Here is a 26,863-nt window from a genome sequence, read left to right as displayed (position 1 = left end):
TCCATACATATATCTATATATAAATCTATACCTATGTATATATAAGCTGCGTCTCCAAACGACAAACCCACACGCGAATAGGATCCGGCTAAATACCAACGCGCCGATCATCAGGCGTTAACTTAACCCTTTGAGTCACATATTCTTGTGCCGAGTCAATTTTTACAGCAATTTTTATTTTATAGTTTTTGGGGTCGCCGATTACGAATTTGAAATCAGATTTCAAAAATTTAGGGGTCGCTGATTCGATTCGTCATACTGAATTTTCAAAATCCGATTTCAGACTCGTGATCAGTGACCACAAAAACCCTGGGACAGAGTTTTTTCTCCGCATTCGGTCAAACTTCAAACTTTTCATCTGCCATATTCGATCCGCCATCTTGAATTTTTATAATTCGTTTTCAGATTTTTGATCAGTGACTTCAAAAACTTTAAAAAATGTATGCAAAATATGTATATGTGTAGAGGGGTAACTTTCTCGGAAACGAATTATTCCTTCAATTCTCACGATTTTTCTCAATCAATTTGTTTTTAACAATAATAATTTTCATTATATCGCAACAATTACTCTCGAGTATTGAAAACTTCTTAGTATACTATCAGAAATAGCAAAAAATCGCGAAGAAATATGTTGAAAAGTTTTCTAAACATACAAAAAGAATGGATATAAAACAGGTGGTAAGAATGATTACCGCTATGGCTGAAAGGGTTAACAAGAGAAAGGTAGATAGGTTGGATAGGTGGGCAGGCAAGCCAGCGGATCAGACGTTTTTCTATTTCTTCAATCTGTTCTTCCAATTTTTTAGCATTTTTCTTTTCGAGAACTCGATGAATAGGTCAGGTCTGCCTGTGTTCGATATTATTGTGTAATTTTCTCAAGAAATTTCGAGTGTTTCGGTGAACAATGTCTCTCTCTTTGTATCTATTACAGGTGTTTGTACTCCGCGTTCTTCTTCTTCACTCCCTCTTTGCAGACCAATAATTACGCGCAGGGATGTAACCCGAAAAAGCTGACGATGAGATGTGGATGTAGTACGCGACCAGTAGAATACGAATGACTTGACAGGTTTACTGTTGATTATTTTAACTACTTCCGCTTCTCTTTCTTTTTCTTCTTCTTCGTTTTCGTAGTCGTCGTCGTCGTTGTCGTTGTCGTTAACGCGGTGATCCAACCAACCCTGTGCCGTACTTACTGCAATATCAATATACTCGAGGGATTGTGAAAAGACTGGGGAGGAACATTAAATGGGCACGTGCCGACCCATTAATTCTAATAACATCGACATTTACAACGTTTATTTACCATTTTCTTGTCATCATCCCCTGCAGTTCTCGATCATTCGATGCAAGCCCTTAGTCAGTTAGTCTATTCTGCGTGTTACACTCACACCGTATAGTTACAGATGTCAATATTCCCTGTAAGAAGTAACGGTATTGAACAATTTTGCATGTAGGGATTAGGGATTATTTACGAAGGTAATATTCTGCATAATCCTGACAATGGTTCGGAAACCCTTGTCAATGAGTCATCGTACTGTGGGTTAAAGGATTTGACGTACCTTTGAGCGAGGCCGTTCTAACTCCTTGACCTGCCTCCGGCGTGCAGGTCAAAAACTAAAATAGCCACGTGATGGTTTACGATATTCACGGAGAGATGAAAAATTGCAGATTTTACTGTAAACTGTAGGTAAAGAGGGACACATGAAGGTTTTTGGTAGTAAAATACCCACGTCAATTATACATTTTTATTTTATTTTTTTTAACTCTAAATGTAGCAGATTTTACAAAATATATTTTACCAAAAAACCTGACGTCTCCTTCCTTTTCTCTTTTGCAGTTTTCGTCGGCACTTTTATTCGCTCCGTGTTGATTTTTTCAACATGGGAAGACAATTTAGATTTTATATAATTTCAAAACGTGTAAACGTGAAGAGTAGAGTAAAGGCAAGATGTAGAAAAGTTTAAGCAGAATAAAGTAAAACGTAATAGAATCGTCAATATTTTGACGATTCCATGGATCGGCTTGCAATATTCTTATTCATTCCACTGAGTCTATGTTTTACCTTTCTCTAATTTGACCATTCTACATTTTGTAAGTTCATGAAACATATTTTCATATTTTTGACAATCTTACATTGTGATTCTTCTGTATGCTGCTGGTTGTCATTAGGCGTCAAGGGCGGCAGGGGGGAGGGGGGAGGGAAGGGTCCTCCTAATCACGGAATCATTCAATGGTATATATATATGTTATATTTACGACTTGAAATTATGCAGATTTGACTTTTGCGAGTCCGACGATCAGTTCCCCGAACACCGTCTACCTTGCACGCATATATCGGAGATACGGACAAACTGATGAAAAGACCCCTGGTATTCAAACAATTTTTACTGTCGTTGTAATTAATTGACGTATGAACGCAGCAAACCTCAACCTCGTGTTTAATCATTTCTCTTCGATATTGACAATTGCAGATATATAATACTCTGCAAATTCTCTTATAACATTATGTGGCCCGTTGTTAGTCGACGACGACACTCTCCCTCCAAGGACATTCAAAACAGACGAAATATTCTTAATGAGAAAAAATTGTTGATTCAAAATGGTGTTCAGGTAGTCATTATCTTCGAATTAGGTATAATATCACCTTTAATCTATATAGTCTGGTTATTTAATAATTCAATCATTCAACGTTCCATTCACGGTGCAAAAATTGTCGGCGAATGCGGTGTGATGAAATTTTTTTACGAATATAACGAATTTGAAAATATTATATTTTCAATCCAAGGATATTTCACTTTGCCTGCACGACATTTATTCTTCAAACGAACAGTAGCGTATCTTCTTGCTAGGTATGTGCCCTGTGATATTATCGGTCAAATGATAACTTGGAACTTTGGTCAGCTTGGTCGTGAATGAGAGTTTAACGGTATATCATATATAAGTCTAATGGGACTGAACACTGTCAAATTTCGAAAAGGGATTCCAACGATTACCAAAACGGAATATTGACCACTCGAAGCGAAAAGGCGCTTCCTCGTTTTGGACACGATGACGCGTCGATAAACTTGTACTTGCTCCTGTGATGCTCGACCTTTATCGAAACTTGTCTCATTCGGCATGGAAGCAGCCTCGATGGAGGGACTCGTTTCGTTGGTTATCTTTGTTTTTTTTCTATTTTTTTTTCTGTCTCTTAATTGCTCGGTTATCGTTCCCGGGTAACATTAGTCGATCGAGGCTGAAATTAGCAGTCAGAATTAACAGCCAAACGTTTCAATGTTCATTCGAATAAGGCAGTGAAGTCCGAAATTCAAAACTTTGTGAAATACCTTGAACCCCTAATGCTTTTATAGAATTATGAGGATAAAACTTGACTGCATTTTTCTATTTCCAAAACGTCTTAACACGTTCGGTCGCTAACTATGGCTGCTAGCTTCAGCGTCATTCAGTCGTCTATAATATGTTACTCTGTTACATCAAGGGAATGACGATTACCTCGTGAAAATAATTTTATCAAAATTGGATATTTTCATTTGTTAGATTATTTTTGTTATACTTAAACAGTTTTCTAATCCTACCGTTATCATGCGGCATCAATACCTATAAGATCCGATGGTGCCATTATGGCGTCAAGTAAAAAGGTATATAAACGTACAAGTACATACATAGGCAGGTACACGTGATCCGTACGCAAGTTATCAAACATGTATACACTACCCACCTGATACTCGTACACGCATACGAATGTAAATTTCGTATTGATTCTACCGTGCGTATAAAATTCTATTGATTCAGCAGCCGGTTAGCCGCTGCTGCTGTCTGTTTCTGCTGCTGCTGGCTGCTGGCTGCCGCGTTCATGTAGTGTAGGTGTACTCGTATATAGCGATATAACATGTATTGTAGGAATAGCTATACGCGAAAATTTCGCTTCCGCGTCGCCTCTTATCGATCCTTGCAGAACTCCGATTCTTCTCCCTGCGCCAGACGGCGCGCAAGGTGGGGCGGTTTTTTAAAGCGCGAACCCATACGCAGGGGAAACAAAAATTGAAAGAAAGGATCTGGTTTGATCCAAAGGTGAACCGTGTGATAATGTACTGTACCCTGTTGCAGTTTGAGAAATGCTTAAATTTTTTTTCAATTTATCCATCTATATTCTATATTTTCTTAATTTTCTATTAAAAAATTAACGAACGTTATCGTTATACGTGTAACGGTTAACAAACCAGCACCACGTATCGTTGTAATAATAAATTATCATCCAGCTGTTGGGGAAGTGTGTATCTTAAAGTTTGTTGGATGAGGCCTCTGGCTTAAAAACCGACGAAACCGATGCGTATATGTTGTATATTACAATAATTCGCCTCGAGTGACCTACGTTATATACCTGCTGTTTTGTATTATCCTCGGCGATCGGTGGGGTTGCCTGTCGGGGCGAGCGGCGTTGTACGAGGGGCGAGGGGTGAGAGGAGAATTATGTAAAAGGAATCAACCGAGCGAGCAACTCAACTTGATTCCGTCGAGCTGTGGCCGCAGCTTATACGGTCCAGGGTCGCGTTCTATGCATACACCCACGTACATCGAGTCGCGTATAACCTATATACACTCGGTTTCGAAGAGAGAGGAAAAAACATTTCGTAGAGAAATAAAGGAAAAAAAATTTGTAGAAAAAAAATAAATAAAAAATACCGTAAAACGATGAAGAAATACGTGTTGAAAGTGCCGAACTCCGCGCGGTGTTGGTAATGTCGTTATACAATATGCATTCAAGTATGATACTTACGGGGAGTCTTAACCGTCTTCAATCGCAGGCATAATTTTATATTATATCGTTAAAGAGATGTGCAATTGCCTTTTCGTTATTTGTATGACGATAAAAAATGATGGCTAATTGATCCGATCATCTAGATTCGTGTGTGTGTGTATATATATATATATATATATATATATATATATAATATATATCTATTAAGTTTCCCAAAATACTTCCGGTTTAATGTGTGTGTGTATATATATATATATAGCTCAGCTCTTTAAAGGGGCAATCGACGCTATTTCTTAGGTGTGTATTGCCATTTATGAAAAGATATCCCCATCTGGCTGACTGACAGAGTCGACGTCAGCTGCGGAGCCCGATTTTTTTCGAAATGGTAGTGCAGACTTCAAAATGTCACTTCGGTTGCCTAATTGCTGGCGCTGATTGTGAGTAGTGAGTTTTACGGGATAACTCTTAACTGCAGATATTATTACACATGTTACAGATATATTCTATATTTTAATCACTTCGATGTTTCCCTATGTTTTAGGTTATAAAAATTAAGCAACCGGAAGAAGAAGGACTGAGAGACGACGACGACGACGACGACGACGAAGACGACGACGACAACAACGACGGCGACGACGACGAAGAAAAAAAAGAAAAAGAAACAGAGAAAGAAAAAGAAAAGGAAACGGAAAAGGTAAAAGAAAGTGGGCGTGGACAAGGAAGGGAGGAAGAGAGAAAAATCTTAAAACAATCAAGAGTTAAGGTCTGATGTTAGCGGACATAAACGGGAACCTGGCGGATCTGAGAAGCGAAGCTATGGCGTCGCAGAGGTTTTGTCTCCGCTGGAACAACCACCAAAGCAATCTGCTATCCGTTTTCGATCAGCTACTACACGACGAATCATTCGTCGACGTCACCCTGGCCGTTGAGGGCCAGCTACTCAGAGCTCACAAAATGGTCCTCTCCGCATGCAGTCCCTATTTCCAGGTACACAAACGCACATTTGTTTCGTTTTACTTACTTTTGGTATAACGTACCTGTAATGATAAACTTTGCTGCATACAACGATCCGCGCGTTGTACGTCATCGAGTTGTGTGAATTAAGCTAAAATTTGCATTTATTTACCGCAGGCACTGTTCGTCGGACATCCCGACAAGCACCCAATAGTGATATTGAAGGATGTACCGTACGTCGACATGCGAAGCCTACTGGACTTTATGTATCGCGGTGAAGTGAGCGTAGACCAGGACAGGCTGACGGCTTTTCTCCGGGTCGCCGAGTCCTTGAGGATCAAAGGGTTGACCGAGGTAAACGAGGACAAGTGTGACCTGCCTAGTATAACGTCGTCGTTGTACGGTAACCAAAACTCCGTCGCACCGCCGCCGCCGAATTTGCACCGGATAAACCAGGCGGGTTCACAGCAGCAACACGTCACCTCGCAAAAAAGGTTTCAGACGATGTCGAGCCACCCTCTGCTCGGCTCGGCACTCACGGCACCGAAACGGAAACGGGGCAGACCCAGGAAACTAAGCGGTTCGTCCGACACACCCCTCGACTCGAAGGGTGACGGCCAGGGATCCGGCGGCGATCTCGTCCAGGGATCGCCAGAGATGATGGAAATGAAAATGGGACTTGATTTCCAGAGCGAGACCAACAGTACGAGGAACAGCGAGCCCACGGAAAATGGTACCGACACACCGGAGCCTGTCACGCCGAAAGTCAAACGAGAACCAGAGCCAACGCCTAGTACCTCGGCGCAAGGTGAGAATTGAGAATTAGAGACGGTTCATCGATGTTGTAAGCTTGCATCCTGAGGAGCTTTGAGAGAGCACGACGTCACACGGTTTGCCGAACCACTAAAATTGTTTTCGCAATGCAGCGCAAACGAGTTCTCTCAAGAGTTCTCAGGCAATGCTCGAAACTCCTCTCGGTCGACGAGGAATTTGCAAATAACGGTGAAAAATATTAAAAATATAACATTATCCGCAGGAATTACTGTGGTTCGCGTCCTTTTTATCGGAATTGGATTTATAATCATATTTTCATGGTATTTCGTTTAACTGAGCTCCGAACTTTGTATAGTGTCTGCGAATTATTATCTTGCGGCAAAGTACCGGTAGAAAAAACTAGTCGAATTTGTTACAAAACTGTTAATATTCAAGACTTTCCAAATAGCAATGCGGGTTGTGTATGGGTCATGTTTGCGATATCGTAAGTCTGGAGATTTTTAAGTTCGAGACTTGATGCGGTCCCCAATATGGATTGCGATATCAGTGTTTTCAAATTCGACGCGAGGAATCTCGCGTAGCTTACGATAATTTGACAAATAGTATAATATTGACAAAAATTTCCAAGCTTCGTGACAATTTCGGAATTTATAAAGGAGGATCTATCTTCTGATTGACCAAATGAAACTAGATAAATTTCAAAAATTACATTCACTCCGATTGTCATATTGCTTTAAAAGAATTTGTGTACCAATACTTGTATCTTCATTTGGCTACGTACCTATACCCGTCTTTCGATTAGGAAACCAACTTGCACGGATCGTACGTAAGAGATCCGAGCATCGTCGCCTACAGATATTCGGTCGCGAATGAGAAAAAAAAGGGTGGGGAGAGACAGGGAAGCAGGATGCGAAATTATGTGAATGAAAAAGTAGATAAACTGGTTTTTACCTACTTGCGAAGTAGTGGGTTATATCTACATATTCACACTATACATATATAAATACATCTACATCTACATCTATCGTAACGTGGATTGTTGCGAAGTTCGCGGGTGGAAATTGACATGATGGCGATGTTTCCTGGTTATCGAAGGAGGAGGTGGCAAGATAAACTCTGAATCTATCTACCCCACGTCGAAAATATTTAGCCATTGCTTGTTTTTTTCTTGAACCTTTTTATTTTTCTTTGTTTCGTGGACTGCATAAATGTAGATGCTAAAAAGTGTCTGTAGGCGGGATCTAGAGACCTCTGTATCATATACCCACTGCGATTGATATTCACCACGATTGATTGTGAGTGGATCGATTAAAGTTGTTACAAAACGGAAAAGAAAATGTTCTAACGGTAAGCATTCGCGTTCGAGTTGGTTAGTTGAATCCAAATTTCGAATACTGATTTACACAATTTTTCTTCCACCGCACAAATTGGTTTCTCTTTAATTCGGTAAATTCCTGTTATTGGAATTTCCTCGATTCTAGACAAATAATAATTCGATTCGTTTCTTACTTTTAATTTCAGCTCCAGACGAGACATTTGCTCGGCCGCCTAGTAGACAGGGAAGCGAAGGTTTCCAGCAAGGTAAGAGGCGACACACTAGATACTTGCATCTTATCATTTAACGATAAATACATAATATAACCCATCATTTTCATACTCAGCTGAAATAATACTTCGATGACACCGTAATGTTGTTGTTGTTGTTGTTATGACCATTATAATCATCATCATTATCATTACTATTATTATCATCATTATTATTAGTATGTATTACTAACCTGGTCCCCGACTAGCGTACGCAACGCGTATAATATACCTAACATAATATGTACCTACCTATTAATTCAACGTTTGTCGTCGGATATAATCTGTACATAAACTCCATGCAAATCAAAGTGTAGTAGCGTGTTAATATTCTATATGTAACCGATCTATCAACAAATACGATCGCGTTCATATTATGCGTGACTTAAACATCCGGCGATACTTTGGTCTTAGATGCGTACATACCTACAGGAGATAACCCCCCCCCCAAATTTATACCCCGAAGTTTTTACCAACTATATCTAAAGTTAAAAATCCCCCCCCCCCCCTGCGGTTGTAATAATTTCAAGCAGTGTACCTATCCCTTGTAGACAATTTTTTCTATATTTTTGTATCAGCGTTCAATCAATGAGCGTGACTTTTTATTTTTCTACTCTTGTATCATCAGCCTGTACGGTAATACGCAAAAGTTTGAGCATATACGACTTGACAAGACTGTATGTAATAAGTCTCGTCGAGAAAAGGTGGAAAGTTATTCATCATACGTGTATAACGTCGTTTCATTGGTTATATGAATACTTTTTCCGGGAAGTTAATTTATATACCGGTTCGTTAGTTGCAATCTCCATTAAATGTAGGGATGTGATTTTTGTTTTATAAGGAGAAACACATTTGACGATCGACTTTGTTTGCTTTCTCAGTAAAATTGGAGTGCTTTAAAATACGACATATTAGTTATGAACTAATACGCAACTACGCCACTACGATTATTATTAATGTTATAGAACGATGATGGTATATATCAAGTGCAATTAACTATAGATGTAATTTTGTACGTACGTGATGCATATTGCGTATATAAGCCTTCTATACCTGGAAAAAAAAAAAAAAAAAAAAAAAAAAGAACCAAGTGTGAGAAGAAAATGTCAGTGAAAAAGCCATAAAATATAAAAATAACTTTTATCGTTATATCATTGCCATTATTATTGTTATTGTTCTTATTATTACTATCATTATTATACCATGCATGGTGTGTAAAATTAATGCCTTTTTATATGCTATACGCTATTACGCTAAGAGTATGATACGTGTGTTCTGTGAAAGCTATGCCGTTAATGAAATAGATGAATTTTGTAAGGGCCTGAGAGAGAGAGAGAGAGAGAGAGAGGGAGGGAGGGAGGGAAGAAGGACCGCAGTCTTTGCAAATGCCTAATTGACCCAACACGTTTCAACATATTTTCTCTACAACAGTTCCGCGGTCATACTCTTAGCTTATTCGAAGCGTTGTAATAATTATTAACCTTTATACAACAATGAGAAAAACACGATCAAAATTTAAGCAGAAAAAAAAAACACCAATAATCACGCGCACTACACACTAATAATAAACATACAAGTGTACACGCACACATACACACGCAAATGCACACACGCACGTATCATCCAACCCACAATACTACCTTTTAATACTGGAATTTTACGATTGCATAATGAATTGTTTGGTTGTTCGTTTGTTTGCCTTAATTTTTCGTCGTCACGGTCGCCTCTCTCCGACGTGTGACAGACTATCTCCCCCCCCCCCCCCCAATCTTCACAAATCACCATTTTCTTCTTGACCTTTTTTTACTTGTTAAATCATATGATTATTCAAATTCTCTTATCAACAATCGCTGCAGAAATTAAGGGTGTTGTCTGTAAGCCTTCTCGTACCATCTGCTCACTCAGATCTTTCTTATTCATTTCTTTATTTGTTCGATTCTGATAACTGTCAATTTCTTGGTCTTGTGTTGAAGTTCGAGGTTAAATCTGTGTTATGACTCTGGTAAAATCGGAAAATTTTTTTTCAATATTTGGGGGAAAAATTGTTCAATCCTAGTCCATACTTGTCGCAAGCGAGGAGGGATTTTATTTTTTTTGAAGATTTGACCGAAGCCATGTGAAACAGATTTCTTTTTCATTTTCGATTAAAGATTCGAAGAAGAAATTGGAATATTTTTATGCCACTGGCAGGTGGGATTCAAAAAACGATCGCAATGAATGGCTCGTTTTCATTATTATACGCAAAGAACGGGGTTCTTGCTTCTCTTCCGCCGGTTTCAAAGGCGTGGAAGGCGATCACTATGGATGGATAAACCCCTGACCCCCTCCAACCTTGTACTTTCACCCCGCGGTTAAGGACAGCTAGGCAACACCCTGATACAGTCCGTCTATGGGAATAATTTACCTTTCGAATAACGTATATGATTTTTTGATCTTTTTTCTCTCGCATAAAATTTGCAGACAGTTGCAAATTTATATCACGCCCAAACGCACGTACAGCATCTTCGAGAAAAATAACCCAACTATATAAATGAAAAACGTGAAAGAAGATGAGGAAGAGAAGAAAATGATAGTCTGAAAAACCCAAACAAACAAACGAACAAATTGATTGATTGATTGATTGATTGATTGATTGATTGATTGATTGATTAATTAATTATTTAATGTATTAATAAATTAATGAATATATAGCCAACCTTTTTAATTCTCTATGCCAAAACAAACAACAAAAAATACAAACACTTTTCTTGTCATTGGTTGTTGGTAAAAGGAGGGGGTGGAGCCAGCTAGCGGTGCTTACTTTTTTATAAACGCTGGTTAACTTATAGTATAACGCTCGTTTACGTCGCTTATACATAATGGTATAACGACGGCGATACAATATATTGCAATTGTATGTTGCTTGAAAAAAAAAAAATCCCGCGCGTTACTCGGTATCACTTTATCGGCCGTTCAAACGACGAGAATAAGGGAAAAGAAAGAAAAGAAAAATGAAAAAAGAAAAAATAAGTGATGTACAAAGATATATGTATACACATATATATATACACATATATATATATGATGATAACGAAGATCGAAGATTTTTCAATACAGTGATATTTGTTATATATATATCTATATATATATTTCATGATTTTTTTTCCTTGCGCAGGTGAGTTGAGAATTGAGTCACATTTTTTGATGCCTTTACGCGGGGAAGCGAAAGACTATAGGGGAAGGCCAGCCGTTTTAAAAAAAAGAAACAGAACAAAAGAGATGAAATTGTTAATTTCATTATTCTAATAAATTTTCATATTGTCGATAGAATTTTCCATACGTGTATTCTTACTACTTATTTTTCGAATGTCGAGTTATAAAGAGAAAGAAAAAATGCGAACTACAGAGAAACAGAAAAAAGTGTGTGAGAGAGAGCGAGAGAGAGAGAGAGAGAGAAAGAAGTAGCTTTTCTGTATTAGTCGAGGAGGATCAGAGAGGGAAAGTTTAAGACTGGAAAAAAAAAAAAAACTTGTAACATTAAATGATAATCTGATTTATATCAAAGAAAGAGAAAAATATTTAAGGCAAATTTAACGAAGGAACGAAATGAAAAGAAAAAGAAAGGAAAGAAAATGTAATAAAATTAAACAAAATTAAAGGAAAGAAAGAAACACATGTGGAGTAATAAGCACAGTAACTTTTGCTGGCTCTACCCTTCCTTTTGCTTCCCCCCACAAATTACTTAATTTATATATTTGATTTATTTTTTTATTTTTTCTAATTGATTTGTTTACATATTTATTATTGAAATTCTTACATTATTATACAGTGGTCTTTATTAAAAGAATATGAATCTGTATATGCGTTTACACATACGAAGACAACCGATCATCTAGTAACGAGAAAAGAGAAGGAATAAAATTTTATTTCGAACAACCAATAAGCTAAAGGAATCAACCGTGCACGTCTTTTTGCACAAAAATACTCGTATTACGAAATTTCTGTCCCTCGAGTAAAAGCATAATGTAGTAGTACCAGTAGATAAACGAGAGTCAAGGAATGATTCTTTCCATTTGACTATCGGTCGGAAACGTGTTCAAGTATCGAGCATCTGTAATTTTCGATTATTGGAAGAATTTTCAAAGTTCATAGTTTCAACCGTGGGGTGAGGAATCGCGGGGTGTGTCTAAACGCATGTGTACAGATCCATTGCAAATGTAAAGATTGTTGGTCTGCATTATGTGGCGATGGTGCGTTCGTTAAAGACATATCAGTTTGATGAAATTTTGCAGAAATCGGTGAAGACTCGTCGACTGGTGCCGGCAGCGGGGTTCACACGCAGCAGCAGGCATCCGCATCGTCGCCGTCGATCCGCATAGACTTCGAGCGTTGCTTCCGGAAGGAATACGACGCGACGATAAGCTCGAAACAGCAGCAACCGGGAAGCGAAACTCATCATCAGCAGCTCCACCAGACGGCGGGGGATAATTTCGAGTCCGAGTCGTCGTCCGACCAAAAATTACAATCCAAAGATCAGCATAATCTAAGCAGCAGTGCCATATTCAACTTGGTATCGGCCGAGTCAGAGATAAGTCAAAGCGACTTTGAGAGTTCGTTCAAGGTCGAGAACGAGCGGTCCGAGGGTTCGGTTAGGGATTTTTGCGTCAAGGAGGGCGACGTCTACAGGTGTACCGTATGCCAGAGGACGTACACCCACATAAGCAACTTCTGCCGTCACTACGTCACCTCCCACAAACCGAACGTCAAGTACTATCCTTGCCCCGTATGCTTCAAGGAGTTCACGCGGAAGGACAATATGGTTGCTCACGTCAAGATTATTCATAGTTTTAAACCCCATCATAACCTCACCGCGAGCAGCGGATCTGGCGGCGCTGCCGGACAGCAACGGTAGAGGAGAGATATCCTCCTTGTCTCTACATAAGTACACACCCGCGCGGAAAACACTTTCTGACACACACCCACACACACGTACACAAGGACAGAGCCTATGGAGTGCGAGATGGGTTCCCCCCCGCCCCGATTCATACGAGATGCGAAAGGAGCATAATTTCTCTCTCGCCAATATTGCTATTATTGTTATTATCATTATTATTATTATTAATATTATTACTATCGTTATTTTTATCATTATTATTATTATTGTCGTACGTTGAAGGGATCACGCGCAAATTCGACACACCCTCAGCCTAAACCCCTTAGCCAAATCTGGTCCCCGATTTATTTGTAGATAACAAACCGTAGGCGAGTTATAAGGACTGTTTCACTTTTCACAATAAGCAGCAGGAATATAAAATATGTGTATATATATAATATAATATATAATATAATATATAATATAATATATAATATATATACATGTATTATATCGGGAGGGAGGTAGAGTTATATTGTACAATACATTACGGTACTTAATCGAGACAACATGCATCTTGAAAGATGAAGTATATTGATCAAATATTAGAATTGAAAAGAAATTCTACTTCACGGGTACCCTGTTGCGATTAGATTCAAAGGATACCGTAAACCCTTCAGCTTCGGCGCGATTTCGAAGAAAACGCGAAAGTTTTACTTTGCGAAATATTGATAAATTAATAAACGAGTAAGTAAATATATACATAAAAACAAAGACTATCCCTATCGTGATATGGATTACATATATTAGGTGAGTTAAGAAAAAAATATAAGGAAGAAAAAAAAATATCAATAATAACGATTCAAAATCGGATATATATAATACATATACCTTCGTATGTGCGTCGCTCGTGGGATTATTCATTACATGCACTGCAGCTGACCAAAGTGATAAATGATAATAAATGTTGAACAAAAAGAAAAAATGAATTTAAAAAAAAAAAAGAAAAAAAAATAAGGGAAAAAACGAAATGCAAAAAAAATGGGTTTCTAGATTAAAGAAGCGTTGCAAATAGAAGTAAAATGATAATTGTAAAAGAAAAAATATGTATACAATATACATATATATATCTGCATACATATAATGTGTCAAAACTGAGGGATTTCACTAAGTACATGTATGTATACATACATATAGGACATAGCTATATCATATAGATTAATATGGTTGATTTTTCACTGAAACATAAGTTTAAGAAAAACCAGTGTTCATGTAGTACCTATATAATATTTAAATTTAAAATTTAAGAAAAATTAGGTATCAGAAAAAATGCTAAAATGCGAGAGAAAAAAAAAAAAAGTTTAAAAAAAAAAACAGACTTAGGGGATGTAGGTATTCAATTTAATATATCGCGAACGTTAAAAAGTTGAACTTGTTTTTTCGTACGGTTTTTTTAAAGTCGTTATTACGAAACATTATTCATGTAAGATGCTCTGATGCATGGTGCGAGGAGTCAGGTGTGGTACAACGCAGCTTTTCGGACGAACCAATAGAAAAGTTCTCACACATGACGTCACAACAAACGGTCAATTCAAAGCTGTTGAAAGATTCAGAAATGGGCTGGAATGTTACACGTGAAACGTTGACTAAATTCTTGTGTCCACGCGTATTGGAAATTCGAATAATTTCACCTCTCCAGCTCCCACCACGATTCTTACAACCCTTAACTAAACAATGCATTTATCAACGCTGTAGTTGAGGTTATGTTGTATTTTTTACGCGTGCATGCGCGTGCGCTGTAGGCTAACCGTGACTCGCCGTGATGTCAACTGGCGGGCTGCGCGACCTTGTACGAAAATTGGTCCTCTATTGGAACACATCTTACTCCTTACACTATGCTCCGATACACGTGCTGGAACTCCGATTCCGACGTACCTGATTTCGCAATGTGGGGGGTTTACGCAATACCGATTTTTTCATCACCAGAGGTCCCATGCTGTGGTCGAAATCGGGGTTTCGGTGTACCTACGTACAATGGGCAGGTACAATAATATTAGAGGAGGGCGACGATAGATAATTAGAGAATAAGTTATGGAAAGGAAGAGAGAAGAAAACTCTTGAGTTGGCTTACAATTGACCACGTGGCAGTAATACATACATAGGTAGACATGGCAAGCGCGTGTGCTTCGTGTACGTTGCTCTCAATACGTAGTATAGTGACACACCTTGAGAGTGAGAGAAAGAGATAAACATTGGAAACTAGATGTTTCGTTTTGTGCCACGATAAGGGGAGACGACGTCGTTGCTGCGTAGAATTGATTTTATTTGAATACCGCGTGTACTTTCTATACCTGTTAGATCTGAACTCGGACACGATGCGGGTGTAATGAATAAGTTATCATTGTAATCTACAAAAGTTGAATGTTCGTTTTACACCTTTCACATTAAGATTCTCTCTCCTGTACAAATATTTTATCTACCTACGTATCTATCCCCTCTCTCAATCTCTTTTTCTCACTCTCATGGTGCATTATTATCAGAAGAGTACGACAGAAAGGTGGATTTTCGAAATGGGAGGGTATAAGGGAACGCAGCAAACAATCGAGCTTAGGTGTAGATTATTATCGTGTAACGCAGAGGTCATACTACAGATATTTACCCGACCCTTATTATACGTATAGGGTTGTCTTATCCTTCGAATGGGTCAGTAATTGTATTCCAAAGTTGACGATCGTCCGATGCATCAAAGACTTTGCGGTTAATGCAACACACGATAATTAGTTACCGTATGTATGCGTATATTCAAAGCAAGTATCGCATCGCGTTCCGCTTCTTCGACGATTATTTTATCACTACTGGTATCTTCTGAATTCTCTCTCATTACGACCTAGGAGAAAAAAATGTGCAACTGTTTTTTGAATGACAAACTGATCGCTAAAAAAATTTCTGATCGTATGACGATGATTTTTCGTGAAATAATAATTATGGTTGGAGGGCGAGGAAAAGGGAGGCAGGAAAAATAATCATGGACGCGTGCGATCGTCAATAATTATTGCAGTGTGCGATGAAACTCGTACAGCAGTGTCCCGTATTCTTTCCGTAATGAATTGCAATGATAATACGGCAATGACGAGGACTGAACCGTAGTTGTAATAAAAATCATGAAATGAAGAAATTTAAAAAAATTCTAATAGTAACGAACAATGACCGTCAAAAACTAGGAAATCAAATAAATAAATAAATGAATAAGTAAATAAATATATATACATACATATATTATATATATATATGTCTTAGGGTTTCTCATAAGGGGAAAAATAAAATAAAATAATATAAACCAAACTCAAAACTTGAGGTTTGATAGAAAAAAACATTCTCGGGAAGAGGTGGCTTTGTAGCTTAAGTGGAAGCCGCCGCTCATTGGACGTTTCGAATTGTAACAGCCAATTAACGTCCGTGACAAACTTTTTGGAAGGAACAATTCGAGACCATGGGGATTGTATTTCAAATTTAGAGAAACAAAATTTCATTAGATAAAATTTCTTTTTTATTCCCAATTTCTAATTCCTTGTAATTTCAAAATAAAAAAAAAGAGAGAAAAACAAGTACAGAAATTAGGAATAAAAAAAAACATGTACTTAATGAAATTTTGCTTCTCTTAATTTGAAACACAATCCTCATGGTCTCGAATTTTTCCTTCCAAAAATTTCGTCATAGATGTCAATAGGCTGTTGTAATTAGAAACACTTAAGCCACAGAGCACTCTCCATGCAAGAATTACGTTTTTCTATCAAAACTCAAGTTTTAAGGGGCAGGAGTATGAAAAACGATTTTTTTTTTCTTTTTCGAGACACCCTATTATATATATACATATATACATACAAAATAAGGTAACCATTTAGACTGATGAAATGCAATATTGTACATATTGACGATCCGAACCGTATATACATATACATATATAGATATATATGTGTGTCGGTGTTTGTGCGCGCGTGCGCAGATACATGCAATATGGAGAAGAGAGGTTATTCGATAAATATACGTGCACCATACCCCGAAGTAAAATAATGAATATATGTCTATTATATAGATGAACACGAATTAATACCATGGTAAATAAACAGCGCGCGGTGATATATTTGACAATTGCTTGGAAGAACGATGGTCGCAATTTTTCTTTTTCTTTTATACCAATGACAAACGCGCGAGAATAGAAAAAGAATCAGGCGTATTTTCCTGTGAATGTGTATCTGGCATGATTCCGCGCACCCTCGACAAAACCACGGATTAATAATTGTTTGTAATCACTATCATTGCTCCTTAAAATTTTATACCCGATCGTCATAATTTCCCATCTTCAAAGACTGCAGCGGCACACGGTGTTGATACTGGGTACGAAGACGGTATGGTCTGGAACATACGGACTTGTTAGGTAGTCAAGGTATGATTAATACGACTTACTTACAATTAGACGACCCAGGCCTGCGTACGCGCGTGTAACGCCTATTATATTATACCTACGTAGTACATTATATGCAATATATACATATATATGTATATACACACACGCATATATACGACACCAAATATTATATACCTATGTAACGAGGTAGTATTTACCTGCAGGCACTGACACATTGGATAGACTGATATATGGATATAACGCGGGGACTTTGCTATTAGCTTAGAAATCCGGTATAATATCTAACAATAAGTAGAAATCAATCTATTAATCACCGGAAGCGGTAACGCGATCACAGATTGTAATACACATGTTAGACTGTTTTAAATTAGAGCAACGTTATTATTTTTATTTGCTTTTTTTTTTTTTTTTATTAGCCGGAATCTGGGTCTAAGTATTCGTTTTTGCTGTACAAAAAAATCCTTCCGAAACACAGGGTTATTAGATCAAGTCATATCAAGAGCGTATTATGTCTTTTCCCCATTTGAATAACGTTTGAAAAAATTTCATAGACGCAATCTTGGCGATGATTGAATTATCTTCAAAACTTATAGCGAACTTTTCTTTGCGCGTCGAAAATACCGGAAATCAGATATTAGCGAGAGCAGGCATTTTCTTATCTTTTGTTCAAAAACAACAATAGCATCTCACTATTTATATTAAAATTGCGCCAGTCCCATTGTTCAAACCAAATTACACGATTATTTTTACAAATGGAAAAGAGCCACGCGAACATAGCATGAGTAGAAAAACCTCTTCTACGCGTGAGTTAAATTATTCCTTCAGCTTGGGAAAATTTTTAGTTCAGTCAAAATTAACAATATATATATATCCTTCTTCGGGAGAAAAAAAACATTAGATAAAAATATTGCCCTATTATGAAACAGTCCAGCGCACACATATTCACACACAGACACACATTAACCAGGCTACTTTCCATATATACTTACTTTATAATAAATAAAAGCCCGCACTCGTCTTGCGTATATGTCTATTATACATCTTACAATTAGGAATACTTTAACACTTCGGAGCCTTCTTCATTTTCCGATCGTTCCAATCATTTGAATATCTATTACACACACACACACACACACACACGCATACACACACAGAACTCAAGCAGAAAATTTCGCACACAACAAGAATCAATAGTGCAGCATTTATACGTGCGGGGATTGACAATTTTCAAAAATATTACAAACCAACCTACATTATATTGATACACAAATTGCACCCCTTGTTAATAAATAATACAAGACGACGAAATGGGTGCAATATCTTTTGTTACTCATTCTTTCTAACATCATGTATTTATTCTTTTCTTCTATCGACTAAATCGAAGTCAACAAAGTTTCGCGTTCCGGATAAAAACGTAGAAATGAACGGTGCCAATAATAATAATAATAAAAACAATAACAACAACAACAACACCAACAACAACAACAACAACAACAACAACAACAACAACAACAACAACAACAACAACAACAACAACAACAACAACAACAGCAGCAACAACAACACCAATAATAATAATAACAACAACAACAACAACAACAACAACAATAACAATAATAACCATAATAATACTAATATTAAAAAAATGGAACGGATAACGAAAACCAAATATCTATAAAACAATTTGACATCAATATTGTACTTCAAACTATACGTCATATTATATAGATATGTACTTGAAATCGCGTGCGATGGTATAAAAAAAAAAAGAAAGAATAACGTCGTTAGATTTAGAGAATAAATAAAAATGTATATATTCACATAATATATCAATGCATATAATGCATCGTGTAGAAGTCGTTGAAAAAAAAAAAAAATAAATGAAATATTAGTATGTCGTATGTGAATTTCCGCACTGCAGGGTTGCATCGGAATAACCGGTCGGGATCTCTAAGGGAATAGGGGGACCGTCTTAAAAATTAAGCATCAACAATCAAATCGTGACAAATCGCTCCAAAGTGGTTACGTTTCTTTTTAAATAATTTATAGTATATATACTAAAAACACATACACACACAATAAACCCACGCAACGTATGTATATATAGATGTAAATGAGAATCACCCTGTCAATTATACGATTTAAATGATAAAATTGCAAAGTCTTAATAGTATAAAATTGAAAAACGAAACAAACAAAATTCAGCAGTACATATTCGATATTTTTTTCTTTCGTCTGTCCACTGCACGTTACGGACCAATTTCGATAGAATGTATAGGTATACTGCACAGTGTTGTCGAACATATTGAACAGAATAGTAGGTACATTTTCCAACGTTTAGACGGACGGACGAATGAAGGATTAAATTAATTATGAATAATGAACAATTAGATAAATAAATAAATAATGAAATAATGAAATAAATCGATAAAGACAACAGATACAACAAACACATTATTATATGGTATAGGTTATATAGATACATGTGTTACACACCAACGTTGGTATATTTGGGGTGTGCGGGGTTCAAGATATAACGACGAGATGGCTATCGGAGTCCCGTTCAAAGGATGCTATATAGTCAGTCTATATAGTCTTTGTCCAACGCGTCAAGTCAAATTTGATAGAAAAAAAAAAAAAACGGAATAAAAATATCAAAGTAAATAATCCCCCATCCCTCTTTATTTTTCCGCTACCGTACGATGTTCAGGCATATAATACCAATAACTCTATACCTTATGCGCATTTTATACATCATGCATGTAACAGACGCGTAACACGGCTCACTTGACAATTAACATGCAATTTTAGAAAATGATCAATTCCTACAATACCGTTTATACGCGCACGCACACACACACACACACACATGCGTAGAGGGGTGGGTATGCGTGACTTATGTATACACTAAAAAAAAAAAAAAAAAAAAACTTCATCAAACCAGAAAAGTAATTTTTTAAACCTTCGATTTAAGAAACTACCAATCAGTTGGAACAACGGAATTGTTATATTTACGTAGCAATTGCGCATAAAGTAGATATTTCTTAACGAGTGTAAAGTTCCACTCGCATGAGTCAAGAAGTCATGTGCGCACATGCCACGAATCCTATTTTCTGTGCTACCTCCTGTTGAAAACGAGAATATTTCATGGTATTTATGAGCACCAGTGTTCATAAAAACTACAAAGTAGTCGATTTGTTGACCGAGGTAGCGCAGGTAAAGTAACTTGAAAGATGATTTACACCTGACGATGAGCCGTGCGTATTTGGTAAATTTGAATGCATACTTGGGACTGATATTTCTATTTATTTCAACAAACCAGCTTATGCAGTTCTCTCGAGTCTGACTGAACGACCATTTGAGTAATCCAAAAGTTGTTCCAATCGAAAATGGATGAGGTCCTGCTGTTAACAAATTTACCCTTAGGACTATCGAAAAAAATCGTTTAGATAATTTAATTCGATTCAAATTTTTTTTCTCAGTGTATTATTAATGTACGATATAATACTATACGTGGGAACAAGGTCAAAGACGCGGTAGGGCAAACAAAACAGACAACGCAAACAAATAAAAAAAAAGAACTAAAAACCCAAGACAACAAAACATGGCAGCGGCTCGACAGCTTATATATGTATAATAGATTATATATGTATGTGTTCATAATGTGCATGTATGAAAACATTTGATAATCATTGAGAGGCTAAGACTAACATTTTAGGCGTGAGAGAGGCCAAACGAAAGAGGAAGACAAGCGAAACGTAATGAAATTGTTGAATTCTTTTTCTTCCCTTCTTCGTTCGTCGTTGTGCAGGAAGCAAAAAAGGGCAAATACGCGAAACAAAACGAGAAAAAAAAAAGAAAAGAAAGAAAACAAAAGAAACGTTGTTCGTAATTTATATTGAACGTTAACTCTGTTACTGATTTACACACAGATTATAGGTACAATATATATGTATATATAATATATATATAAAAAACTTACTTAAAAAGAGTCTATGTAATATATAATATACATATATATATATATATGTGTATATACATATGTAAAAACTGGGCATTTCACAACCGCACTATGTTTATCCAAATATATATAAATATACCTATACCAATTACCATATTGTATAAGGGCGAGGGGAGGTTGATGATGAAGAGGAGCGGAAAAAAACAAGGAAAATGAGAAATAAAAGGGGAAAAAGTATAATTCGCTTTGCGAATTTAGGTATATTAAATCTTGATTAACACACGCGATAAACTTCTTTTTTCTTTTTTTTTTCCCCCTCTTTCCTTCCGTTGTAAGCAAATATCTGAGAATTATAAAATTTTTCATTGGGGATATGGTGATACTCTATAATTATCAATTATATTTCTTGTTTAATATGATGACAAAATTTATGAAAAGCGTGGTTTTATTATTATTATTATTATTATCACTATGATTATTATTACTATCGTAATTATTATTTCTTCGCGGTGAAAGAGAGTACAGAGAGGGGAGGGGGGTTTGTTCACGTATTGTTAATTAATTGTTTATTGTTTTTCTTTGTTTGGTTACATGAGCGTTTACAATTTATGTTTATGGGGAGAAATGTTGCGAAGGTTGGGGTCCCGCGAGCGCGCCTTGAAATATAATTCAATATTTCTTTACGATATAAAGGAAAATTGAACAACAAGGAAGGATTTGTTTAAATAAATTAAAATACAGTCACTAACAGAATTAAGAATGTTATGTAATATATCATATACAACTGCTGATGATGTTGCTGCTGCTGCTGCTAGTGCTGCAGGGGTGTTGTATATAATGGTTTGTTTCGCACAGCCTTTGCCAAGAAAAAGGAAGAGAGAGAGAGAGAGAGAGTGGAAGAGAGAAAATTAAAAAAAATTAATAAATTAGAAAGTTGAAACAACACGATCGTAACAACGCGTAATTGAATTATATATAAGAATATATTCATTTTAACGAATTTAAGGAAAAAAAAAATTAAAAAAAAAAAAAAAAAACAACAACAAATGTTCAAAGGGAAAGATATAAATATAAAATGAACAAAAAAAATTTTAATGAAAAAAAAAATCCCGAGGCTTAAAAAGCAGACTGTACTATTGGATAGAAACTTTAATATATACATGAAATTATATTAAAAGCATAGTTTATTATCATATATTATATTATATTATTAATTATTATACAATATAACAGACAACACGAGAAAACAAAATGAATGATAATAATATCGTATCGAATGTTATACTTGGAGAGAGAGAGAGAGAGAGAGAGAGAGAGAGAGCGAACGAGAGAAATGAAGATAATAAAAGAAAGAAAGAGCCTTGCAGGCGTAATGATAATAAGTCGTTGGGATTTCCAACGCATGAAAATTATATGTTTTACAAATATGTAAGTAATACCGTATACATACGTGAGATAGATACACGTTGTAGCTGGACGTGTATGGGTTTCTGTTATGTATGGGTATTTTTTTAAGGGTCAGTGAAAGAAGATAAAAAAATTAAAAAAAATTACCGAGGGCAAAGAGAAATCAAGAAAAAGATCACATCAATAAATTGACACAAATTACTAGACCTGTATTTTGTAATCTTTCACGAAAAGACGTTGATAAAACTGACCTTTTGTAAAATTGAAGGAAAAGACGAATTTACTGTCGTATATAAATTTTTTAATTCGGCAGGATCGATTAGCGATTCGCGCGATTTGGTGCCTTTTCGAAAACAATATGTGAAATTAAATATATAACGGATAATTAAAAGAGAAAGAAAGAAAAATGAAAACTATCTTTTTTTTCTTTTTTTTTTTTCTCATCACGGAAAAACGTGCAGGTTGCGCAGGTGTTCTCAATCGCCGTCTAGTGCCAAATAATAATTGAATATATATTATATAGATAAAAAATTAATTGATTAACTAAATTAAACTAAATTAAATAATTTAGTGAATAAATTTATTACGCTGTAATAAGAAATAAAAATTTGATGAATAATTTTGAGGTGGAAATTTGTTATACGGTGGTTATTAAATGATATGTATAAAAAAAAAAAAAAAATACGACAAAAAAACCAGAAAAAACAAATCGACAAAAACATACATACGTGTTATATCATCATCATCATCGTCATCATTATTATTATTATTATCATTATTATTATTAATGTTGAATATAAATTGTATTAAGATTGTAGATACGTATATATACACGTAGAATGTGTATATATAGGTATGTAATTATCAATTGATTTCGGGGGTGTGTTTTTCTGACGCTGTGCAGGGTAGATTTTAGATAATATATTTTTACTATATATGCACTGATTGTTTAACTAATTGTACTACAGGTATATCATATTATATATATGCATACATAGATACACAAAATATGTTTATTATTTAGGTGTATATACATATACGTATAGGTATTTTCTATAGTATACCACAGGTGTACCGTAGTGATTATTATTATTATTATTACCATCATTATCATTATCATTATAATATCTAATTGATAATAAAACGAACAGTGTTCAATAGTAATATAATTCAAAGATTTTTTTAGAATTTCTACAGATATATATATATATATATAAATATATATATATATATATATATATATATATAGATATATATAAATATACATACATACATACACATATAGTTGTTAGTTGTGCGAATACTTGTAGGTATACGAGTATATACAACAAATTGTAGACATCGTCGTATGATTACTACCCTCGTCATCTCCGTGCGACGTCGCATTCTCGTCGTTAACGAGAGCACCAACAACAACATTAACAATTATAGTGATAACAAAACGACAGACTGATCATTTTTCAAATTCTCTATTCTCATTTATTACATTTTTCGCGCACATAAAATAAATAACAAGAGCCATTAACGCTCGCTACTTTGTTATATGTACGTTGTACAGAGTGAATTGCTAACGACTGGATGGTTTAATGCGCATGCGCTGATATAATAGAGTAAGAGCAGGTTGTTTTGTCAGGATGACCAACATTTTTGAGGTTACACACATCTGGCGGCGACCTGTCATCTGAATTTATGAATGTTGGTAGCTTGTGATTACTATGGTTCGTTGTCATCATCGATCCAGTAAAGAAAACAACAAAAACAGAACAAATAAAAAAAAAAAGAAGAAGAAATACATCATATACATGCAACGTAATGTATAATATATACCTTATACACTGTGCACCCGTGTCGTTAATGAATGGCTTGAACCCCGCGGTAAAAGATGATGTGAAAGTGAAGAATAGTAAAATCTGTAACGATGAAAAGAAGGAAAACTGCACCTTCGATATATAATACCTATTTATGTGTACGAAGCGATGCGAGGAAAAATTGGAGACAATCGGTCGATCGGTATTCCGAAGAGTAATATACACACCTACCTCGGTGGGAGGAATTAAAAAAAGACGAAGGAAAAGAAATGAGATAAAATCTAATGAAATAGAAAGTAAATTATTTATGATAATTACATCCGATAACAGTCCGAAATATATGATACATATTTACATAGGTATATGCAATGTATATAGATGCATATAATTTCAGGTACGTAACTGCGCGTATACATTATATGATGATGATTTTCGACGATGTTTTTGTTGTTGTTGTTGTGGTCGTTGATTGTAAATTTTCAATATCGATTATCATCACTCTACCATACGTTATATGTTACATACGATATAATAGATAATATGTTATACTGTATGAGGAGAACTAATCGCACTGAACATGAGAGAAAGGTAACTACTTTAATAATTATACTAATATACCGGCATTGTTGTTTTTGTTGTTGTTGTTGTTGTTGTTGTTGCCGTTGTTGTTGTCGCCATTATTATCATTATTATTACTATCATCATCAGCATAGTCATCATTTTCGCCTTCTTCATCGTGGTAATAATTATAATTATTATCATCATAATCATCGTTGTTATTTTATACGCGAATGTGTAGAGTTTTATGTACGTTTATAATATTTTACGCATACATTTAAGGTATAAATGCAATTATGTAGATTGTTTTGTTTTCTCTCTTTTCTTTTCCCGGCATATTTTTAAATTTTCCTCAATGTAATATAATATTATATGCAGCCATATACATTATACATTACTAGATACATTATTGTTGTTATTGTTGTTGTTGTTGTTGTTGTTGTTGTTGTTGTTGTTGTTGTTGTTGTTATTATTATTATTATTATTATCATCGTCATCATCATCATCATCATCATCATCATTATTGTAATTGTTGTTTTTATTATACTTATTATCATTAGTAGTAGTCGCTGTAGTATCACATCATCGTCATCCTTATTATTAACTTTACAATTAGCCAAAAATTATTCTACTTAGTTTCCCGTTTCCTTGTTATCTCTACATAATGTATACATTGAACATGGGGTTGTATTTATAACGTCTGTAATAACGTTTTTCTCATGCCGCGTCAATGTTCAACGCGACTTATCGCATGGAAGAGGAAACAACAGAAAGCGAGTAGGAAACACGAAAGCAAAAGAAAAAAACAATCGATAGGTGGGAATTTTCATTTTGCATGTTGGGTATATTATTATTATTATTATTATTATTATTATTGCTACCGTCATCGTCGTATATATACATATATAGGATGTATAGGACGTGACATTGTTAGCTAGCATGATCTATTTTTTTGATGCATTAAAGTGCAATATAACTCTATACTATTTAAGATTTGATTAATGTATGCATTATGCATGTACATTAGGGCGATTCAAAAAAATCATTCTTTTTTTCGAAAAAAGTGGTAGTGAAAAAACAATTCGAAATGACGAAAAAATATTGCCTGCAGGCGGAAAAATTTTTTACTCAAGTTTTAGAGGTAACGCAAGTCGATTTTATGTATTTATTTAAGGTTTTTTTTTTGTAAAATTTAGATAAGATCCTAATTGCCAGTGGAAATATATATTTTACGAAAAAACCACAAGACACCTTTTTTGTAGATTGATTTATTCTTAACAAAAAAGCTGTCTTGTTAAATTTGACATAGTTCAGTATTTCATGAGATATTTCTCGGAAACGCATTTTTTTAAAGAAATCAACTAAATTTGGCGAGTATATTTTTACCCTTCAAGAAATTCTAAAAATCGAAAAAAAAGAAAATTGAAGCTTAAAGTTTGTACTTTTTACAGTGTGTTTTTCAGACAACTTTAAATATTAGATCTTGATCTATTAGTAGATCTTTAATTAATTAAAAAAACAACCTTAAATAAATACATAAAATCGACTTGCGCTACCTCTAAATCTTGAGTAAAAAATTTTCCCGCGTGCAGGCATTATTTTTTCGTCATTTCGCATCGTTTTTTCACTACAACTTTTTTTCGAAAAAAATGATGATTTTTTTGAATCACCCTAATATACATACATGCACGTATATTTTTTCTTCCTCGATTGCGGACGTAAAAAACATGAACGAAATCACTGCACGTTTGGTTTTTCCTGCTACGTTCCTTGAACACAA

At 35.4% G+C, this 26,863-nt stretch overlaps 1 protein-coding gene across 12 annotated transcripts in view; it reads left to right on the top strand.

The window, feature by feature from the left end:
- Positions 1-26,863, top strand: part of ttk (zinc finger and BTB domain-containing protein ttk) — a 54,443-nt gene that overhangs the window by 10,394 nt on the left and 17,186 nt on the right. For 9 of the 12 annotated variants that reach the window (XR_006883517.2, XR_006883518.2, XM_046628510.2 and 6 more), the window contains exons 2-4: positions 5,301-5,746; positions 5,891-6,521; positions 8,009-8,068. Coding sequence is in view for 10 of the 12 variants with exons in the window: in XM_046628510.2 (XP_046484466.1) it covers positions 5,528-5,746; positions 5,891-6,521; positions 8,009-8,068 (910 nt within the window). In the remaining 2 variants the exon portion in view is untranslated. Of the gene's footprint in view, positions 1-5,066; positions 5,197-5,300; positions 5,747-5,890; positions 6,522-8,008; positions 8,069-12,342; positions 23,427-26,863 lie in introns of those variants that run through there. The other 3 variants (XM_069136547.1, XM_046628511.2, XM_046628506.2) reach the window with 3 other exon arrangements.

Source organism: Neodiprion pinetum, chromosome 5 (assembly GCF_021155775.2).
Source record: "Neodiprion pinetum isolate iyNeoPine1 chromosome 5, iyNeoPine1.2, whole genome shotgun sequence".
NCBI classification, from domain to species: domain Eukaryota; kingdom Metazoa; phylum Arthropoda; class Insecta; order Hymenoptera; family Diprionidae; genus Neodiprion; species Neodiprion pinetum.
This window is presented reverse-complemented; position numbering and strand designations above follow the sequence as displayed.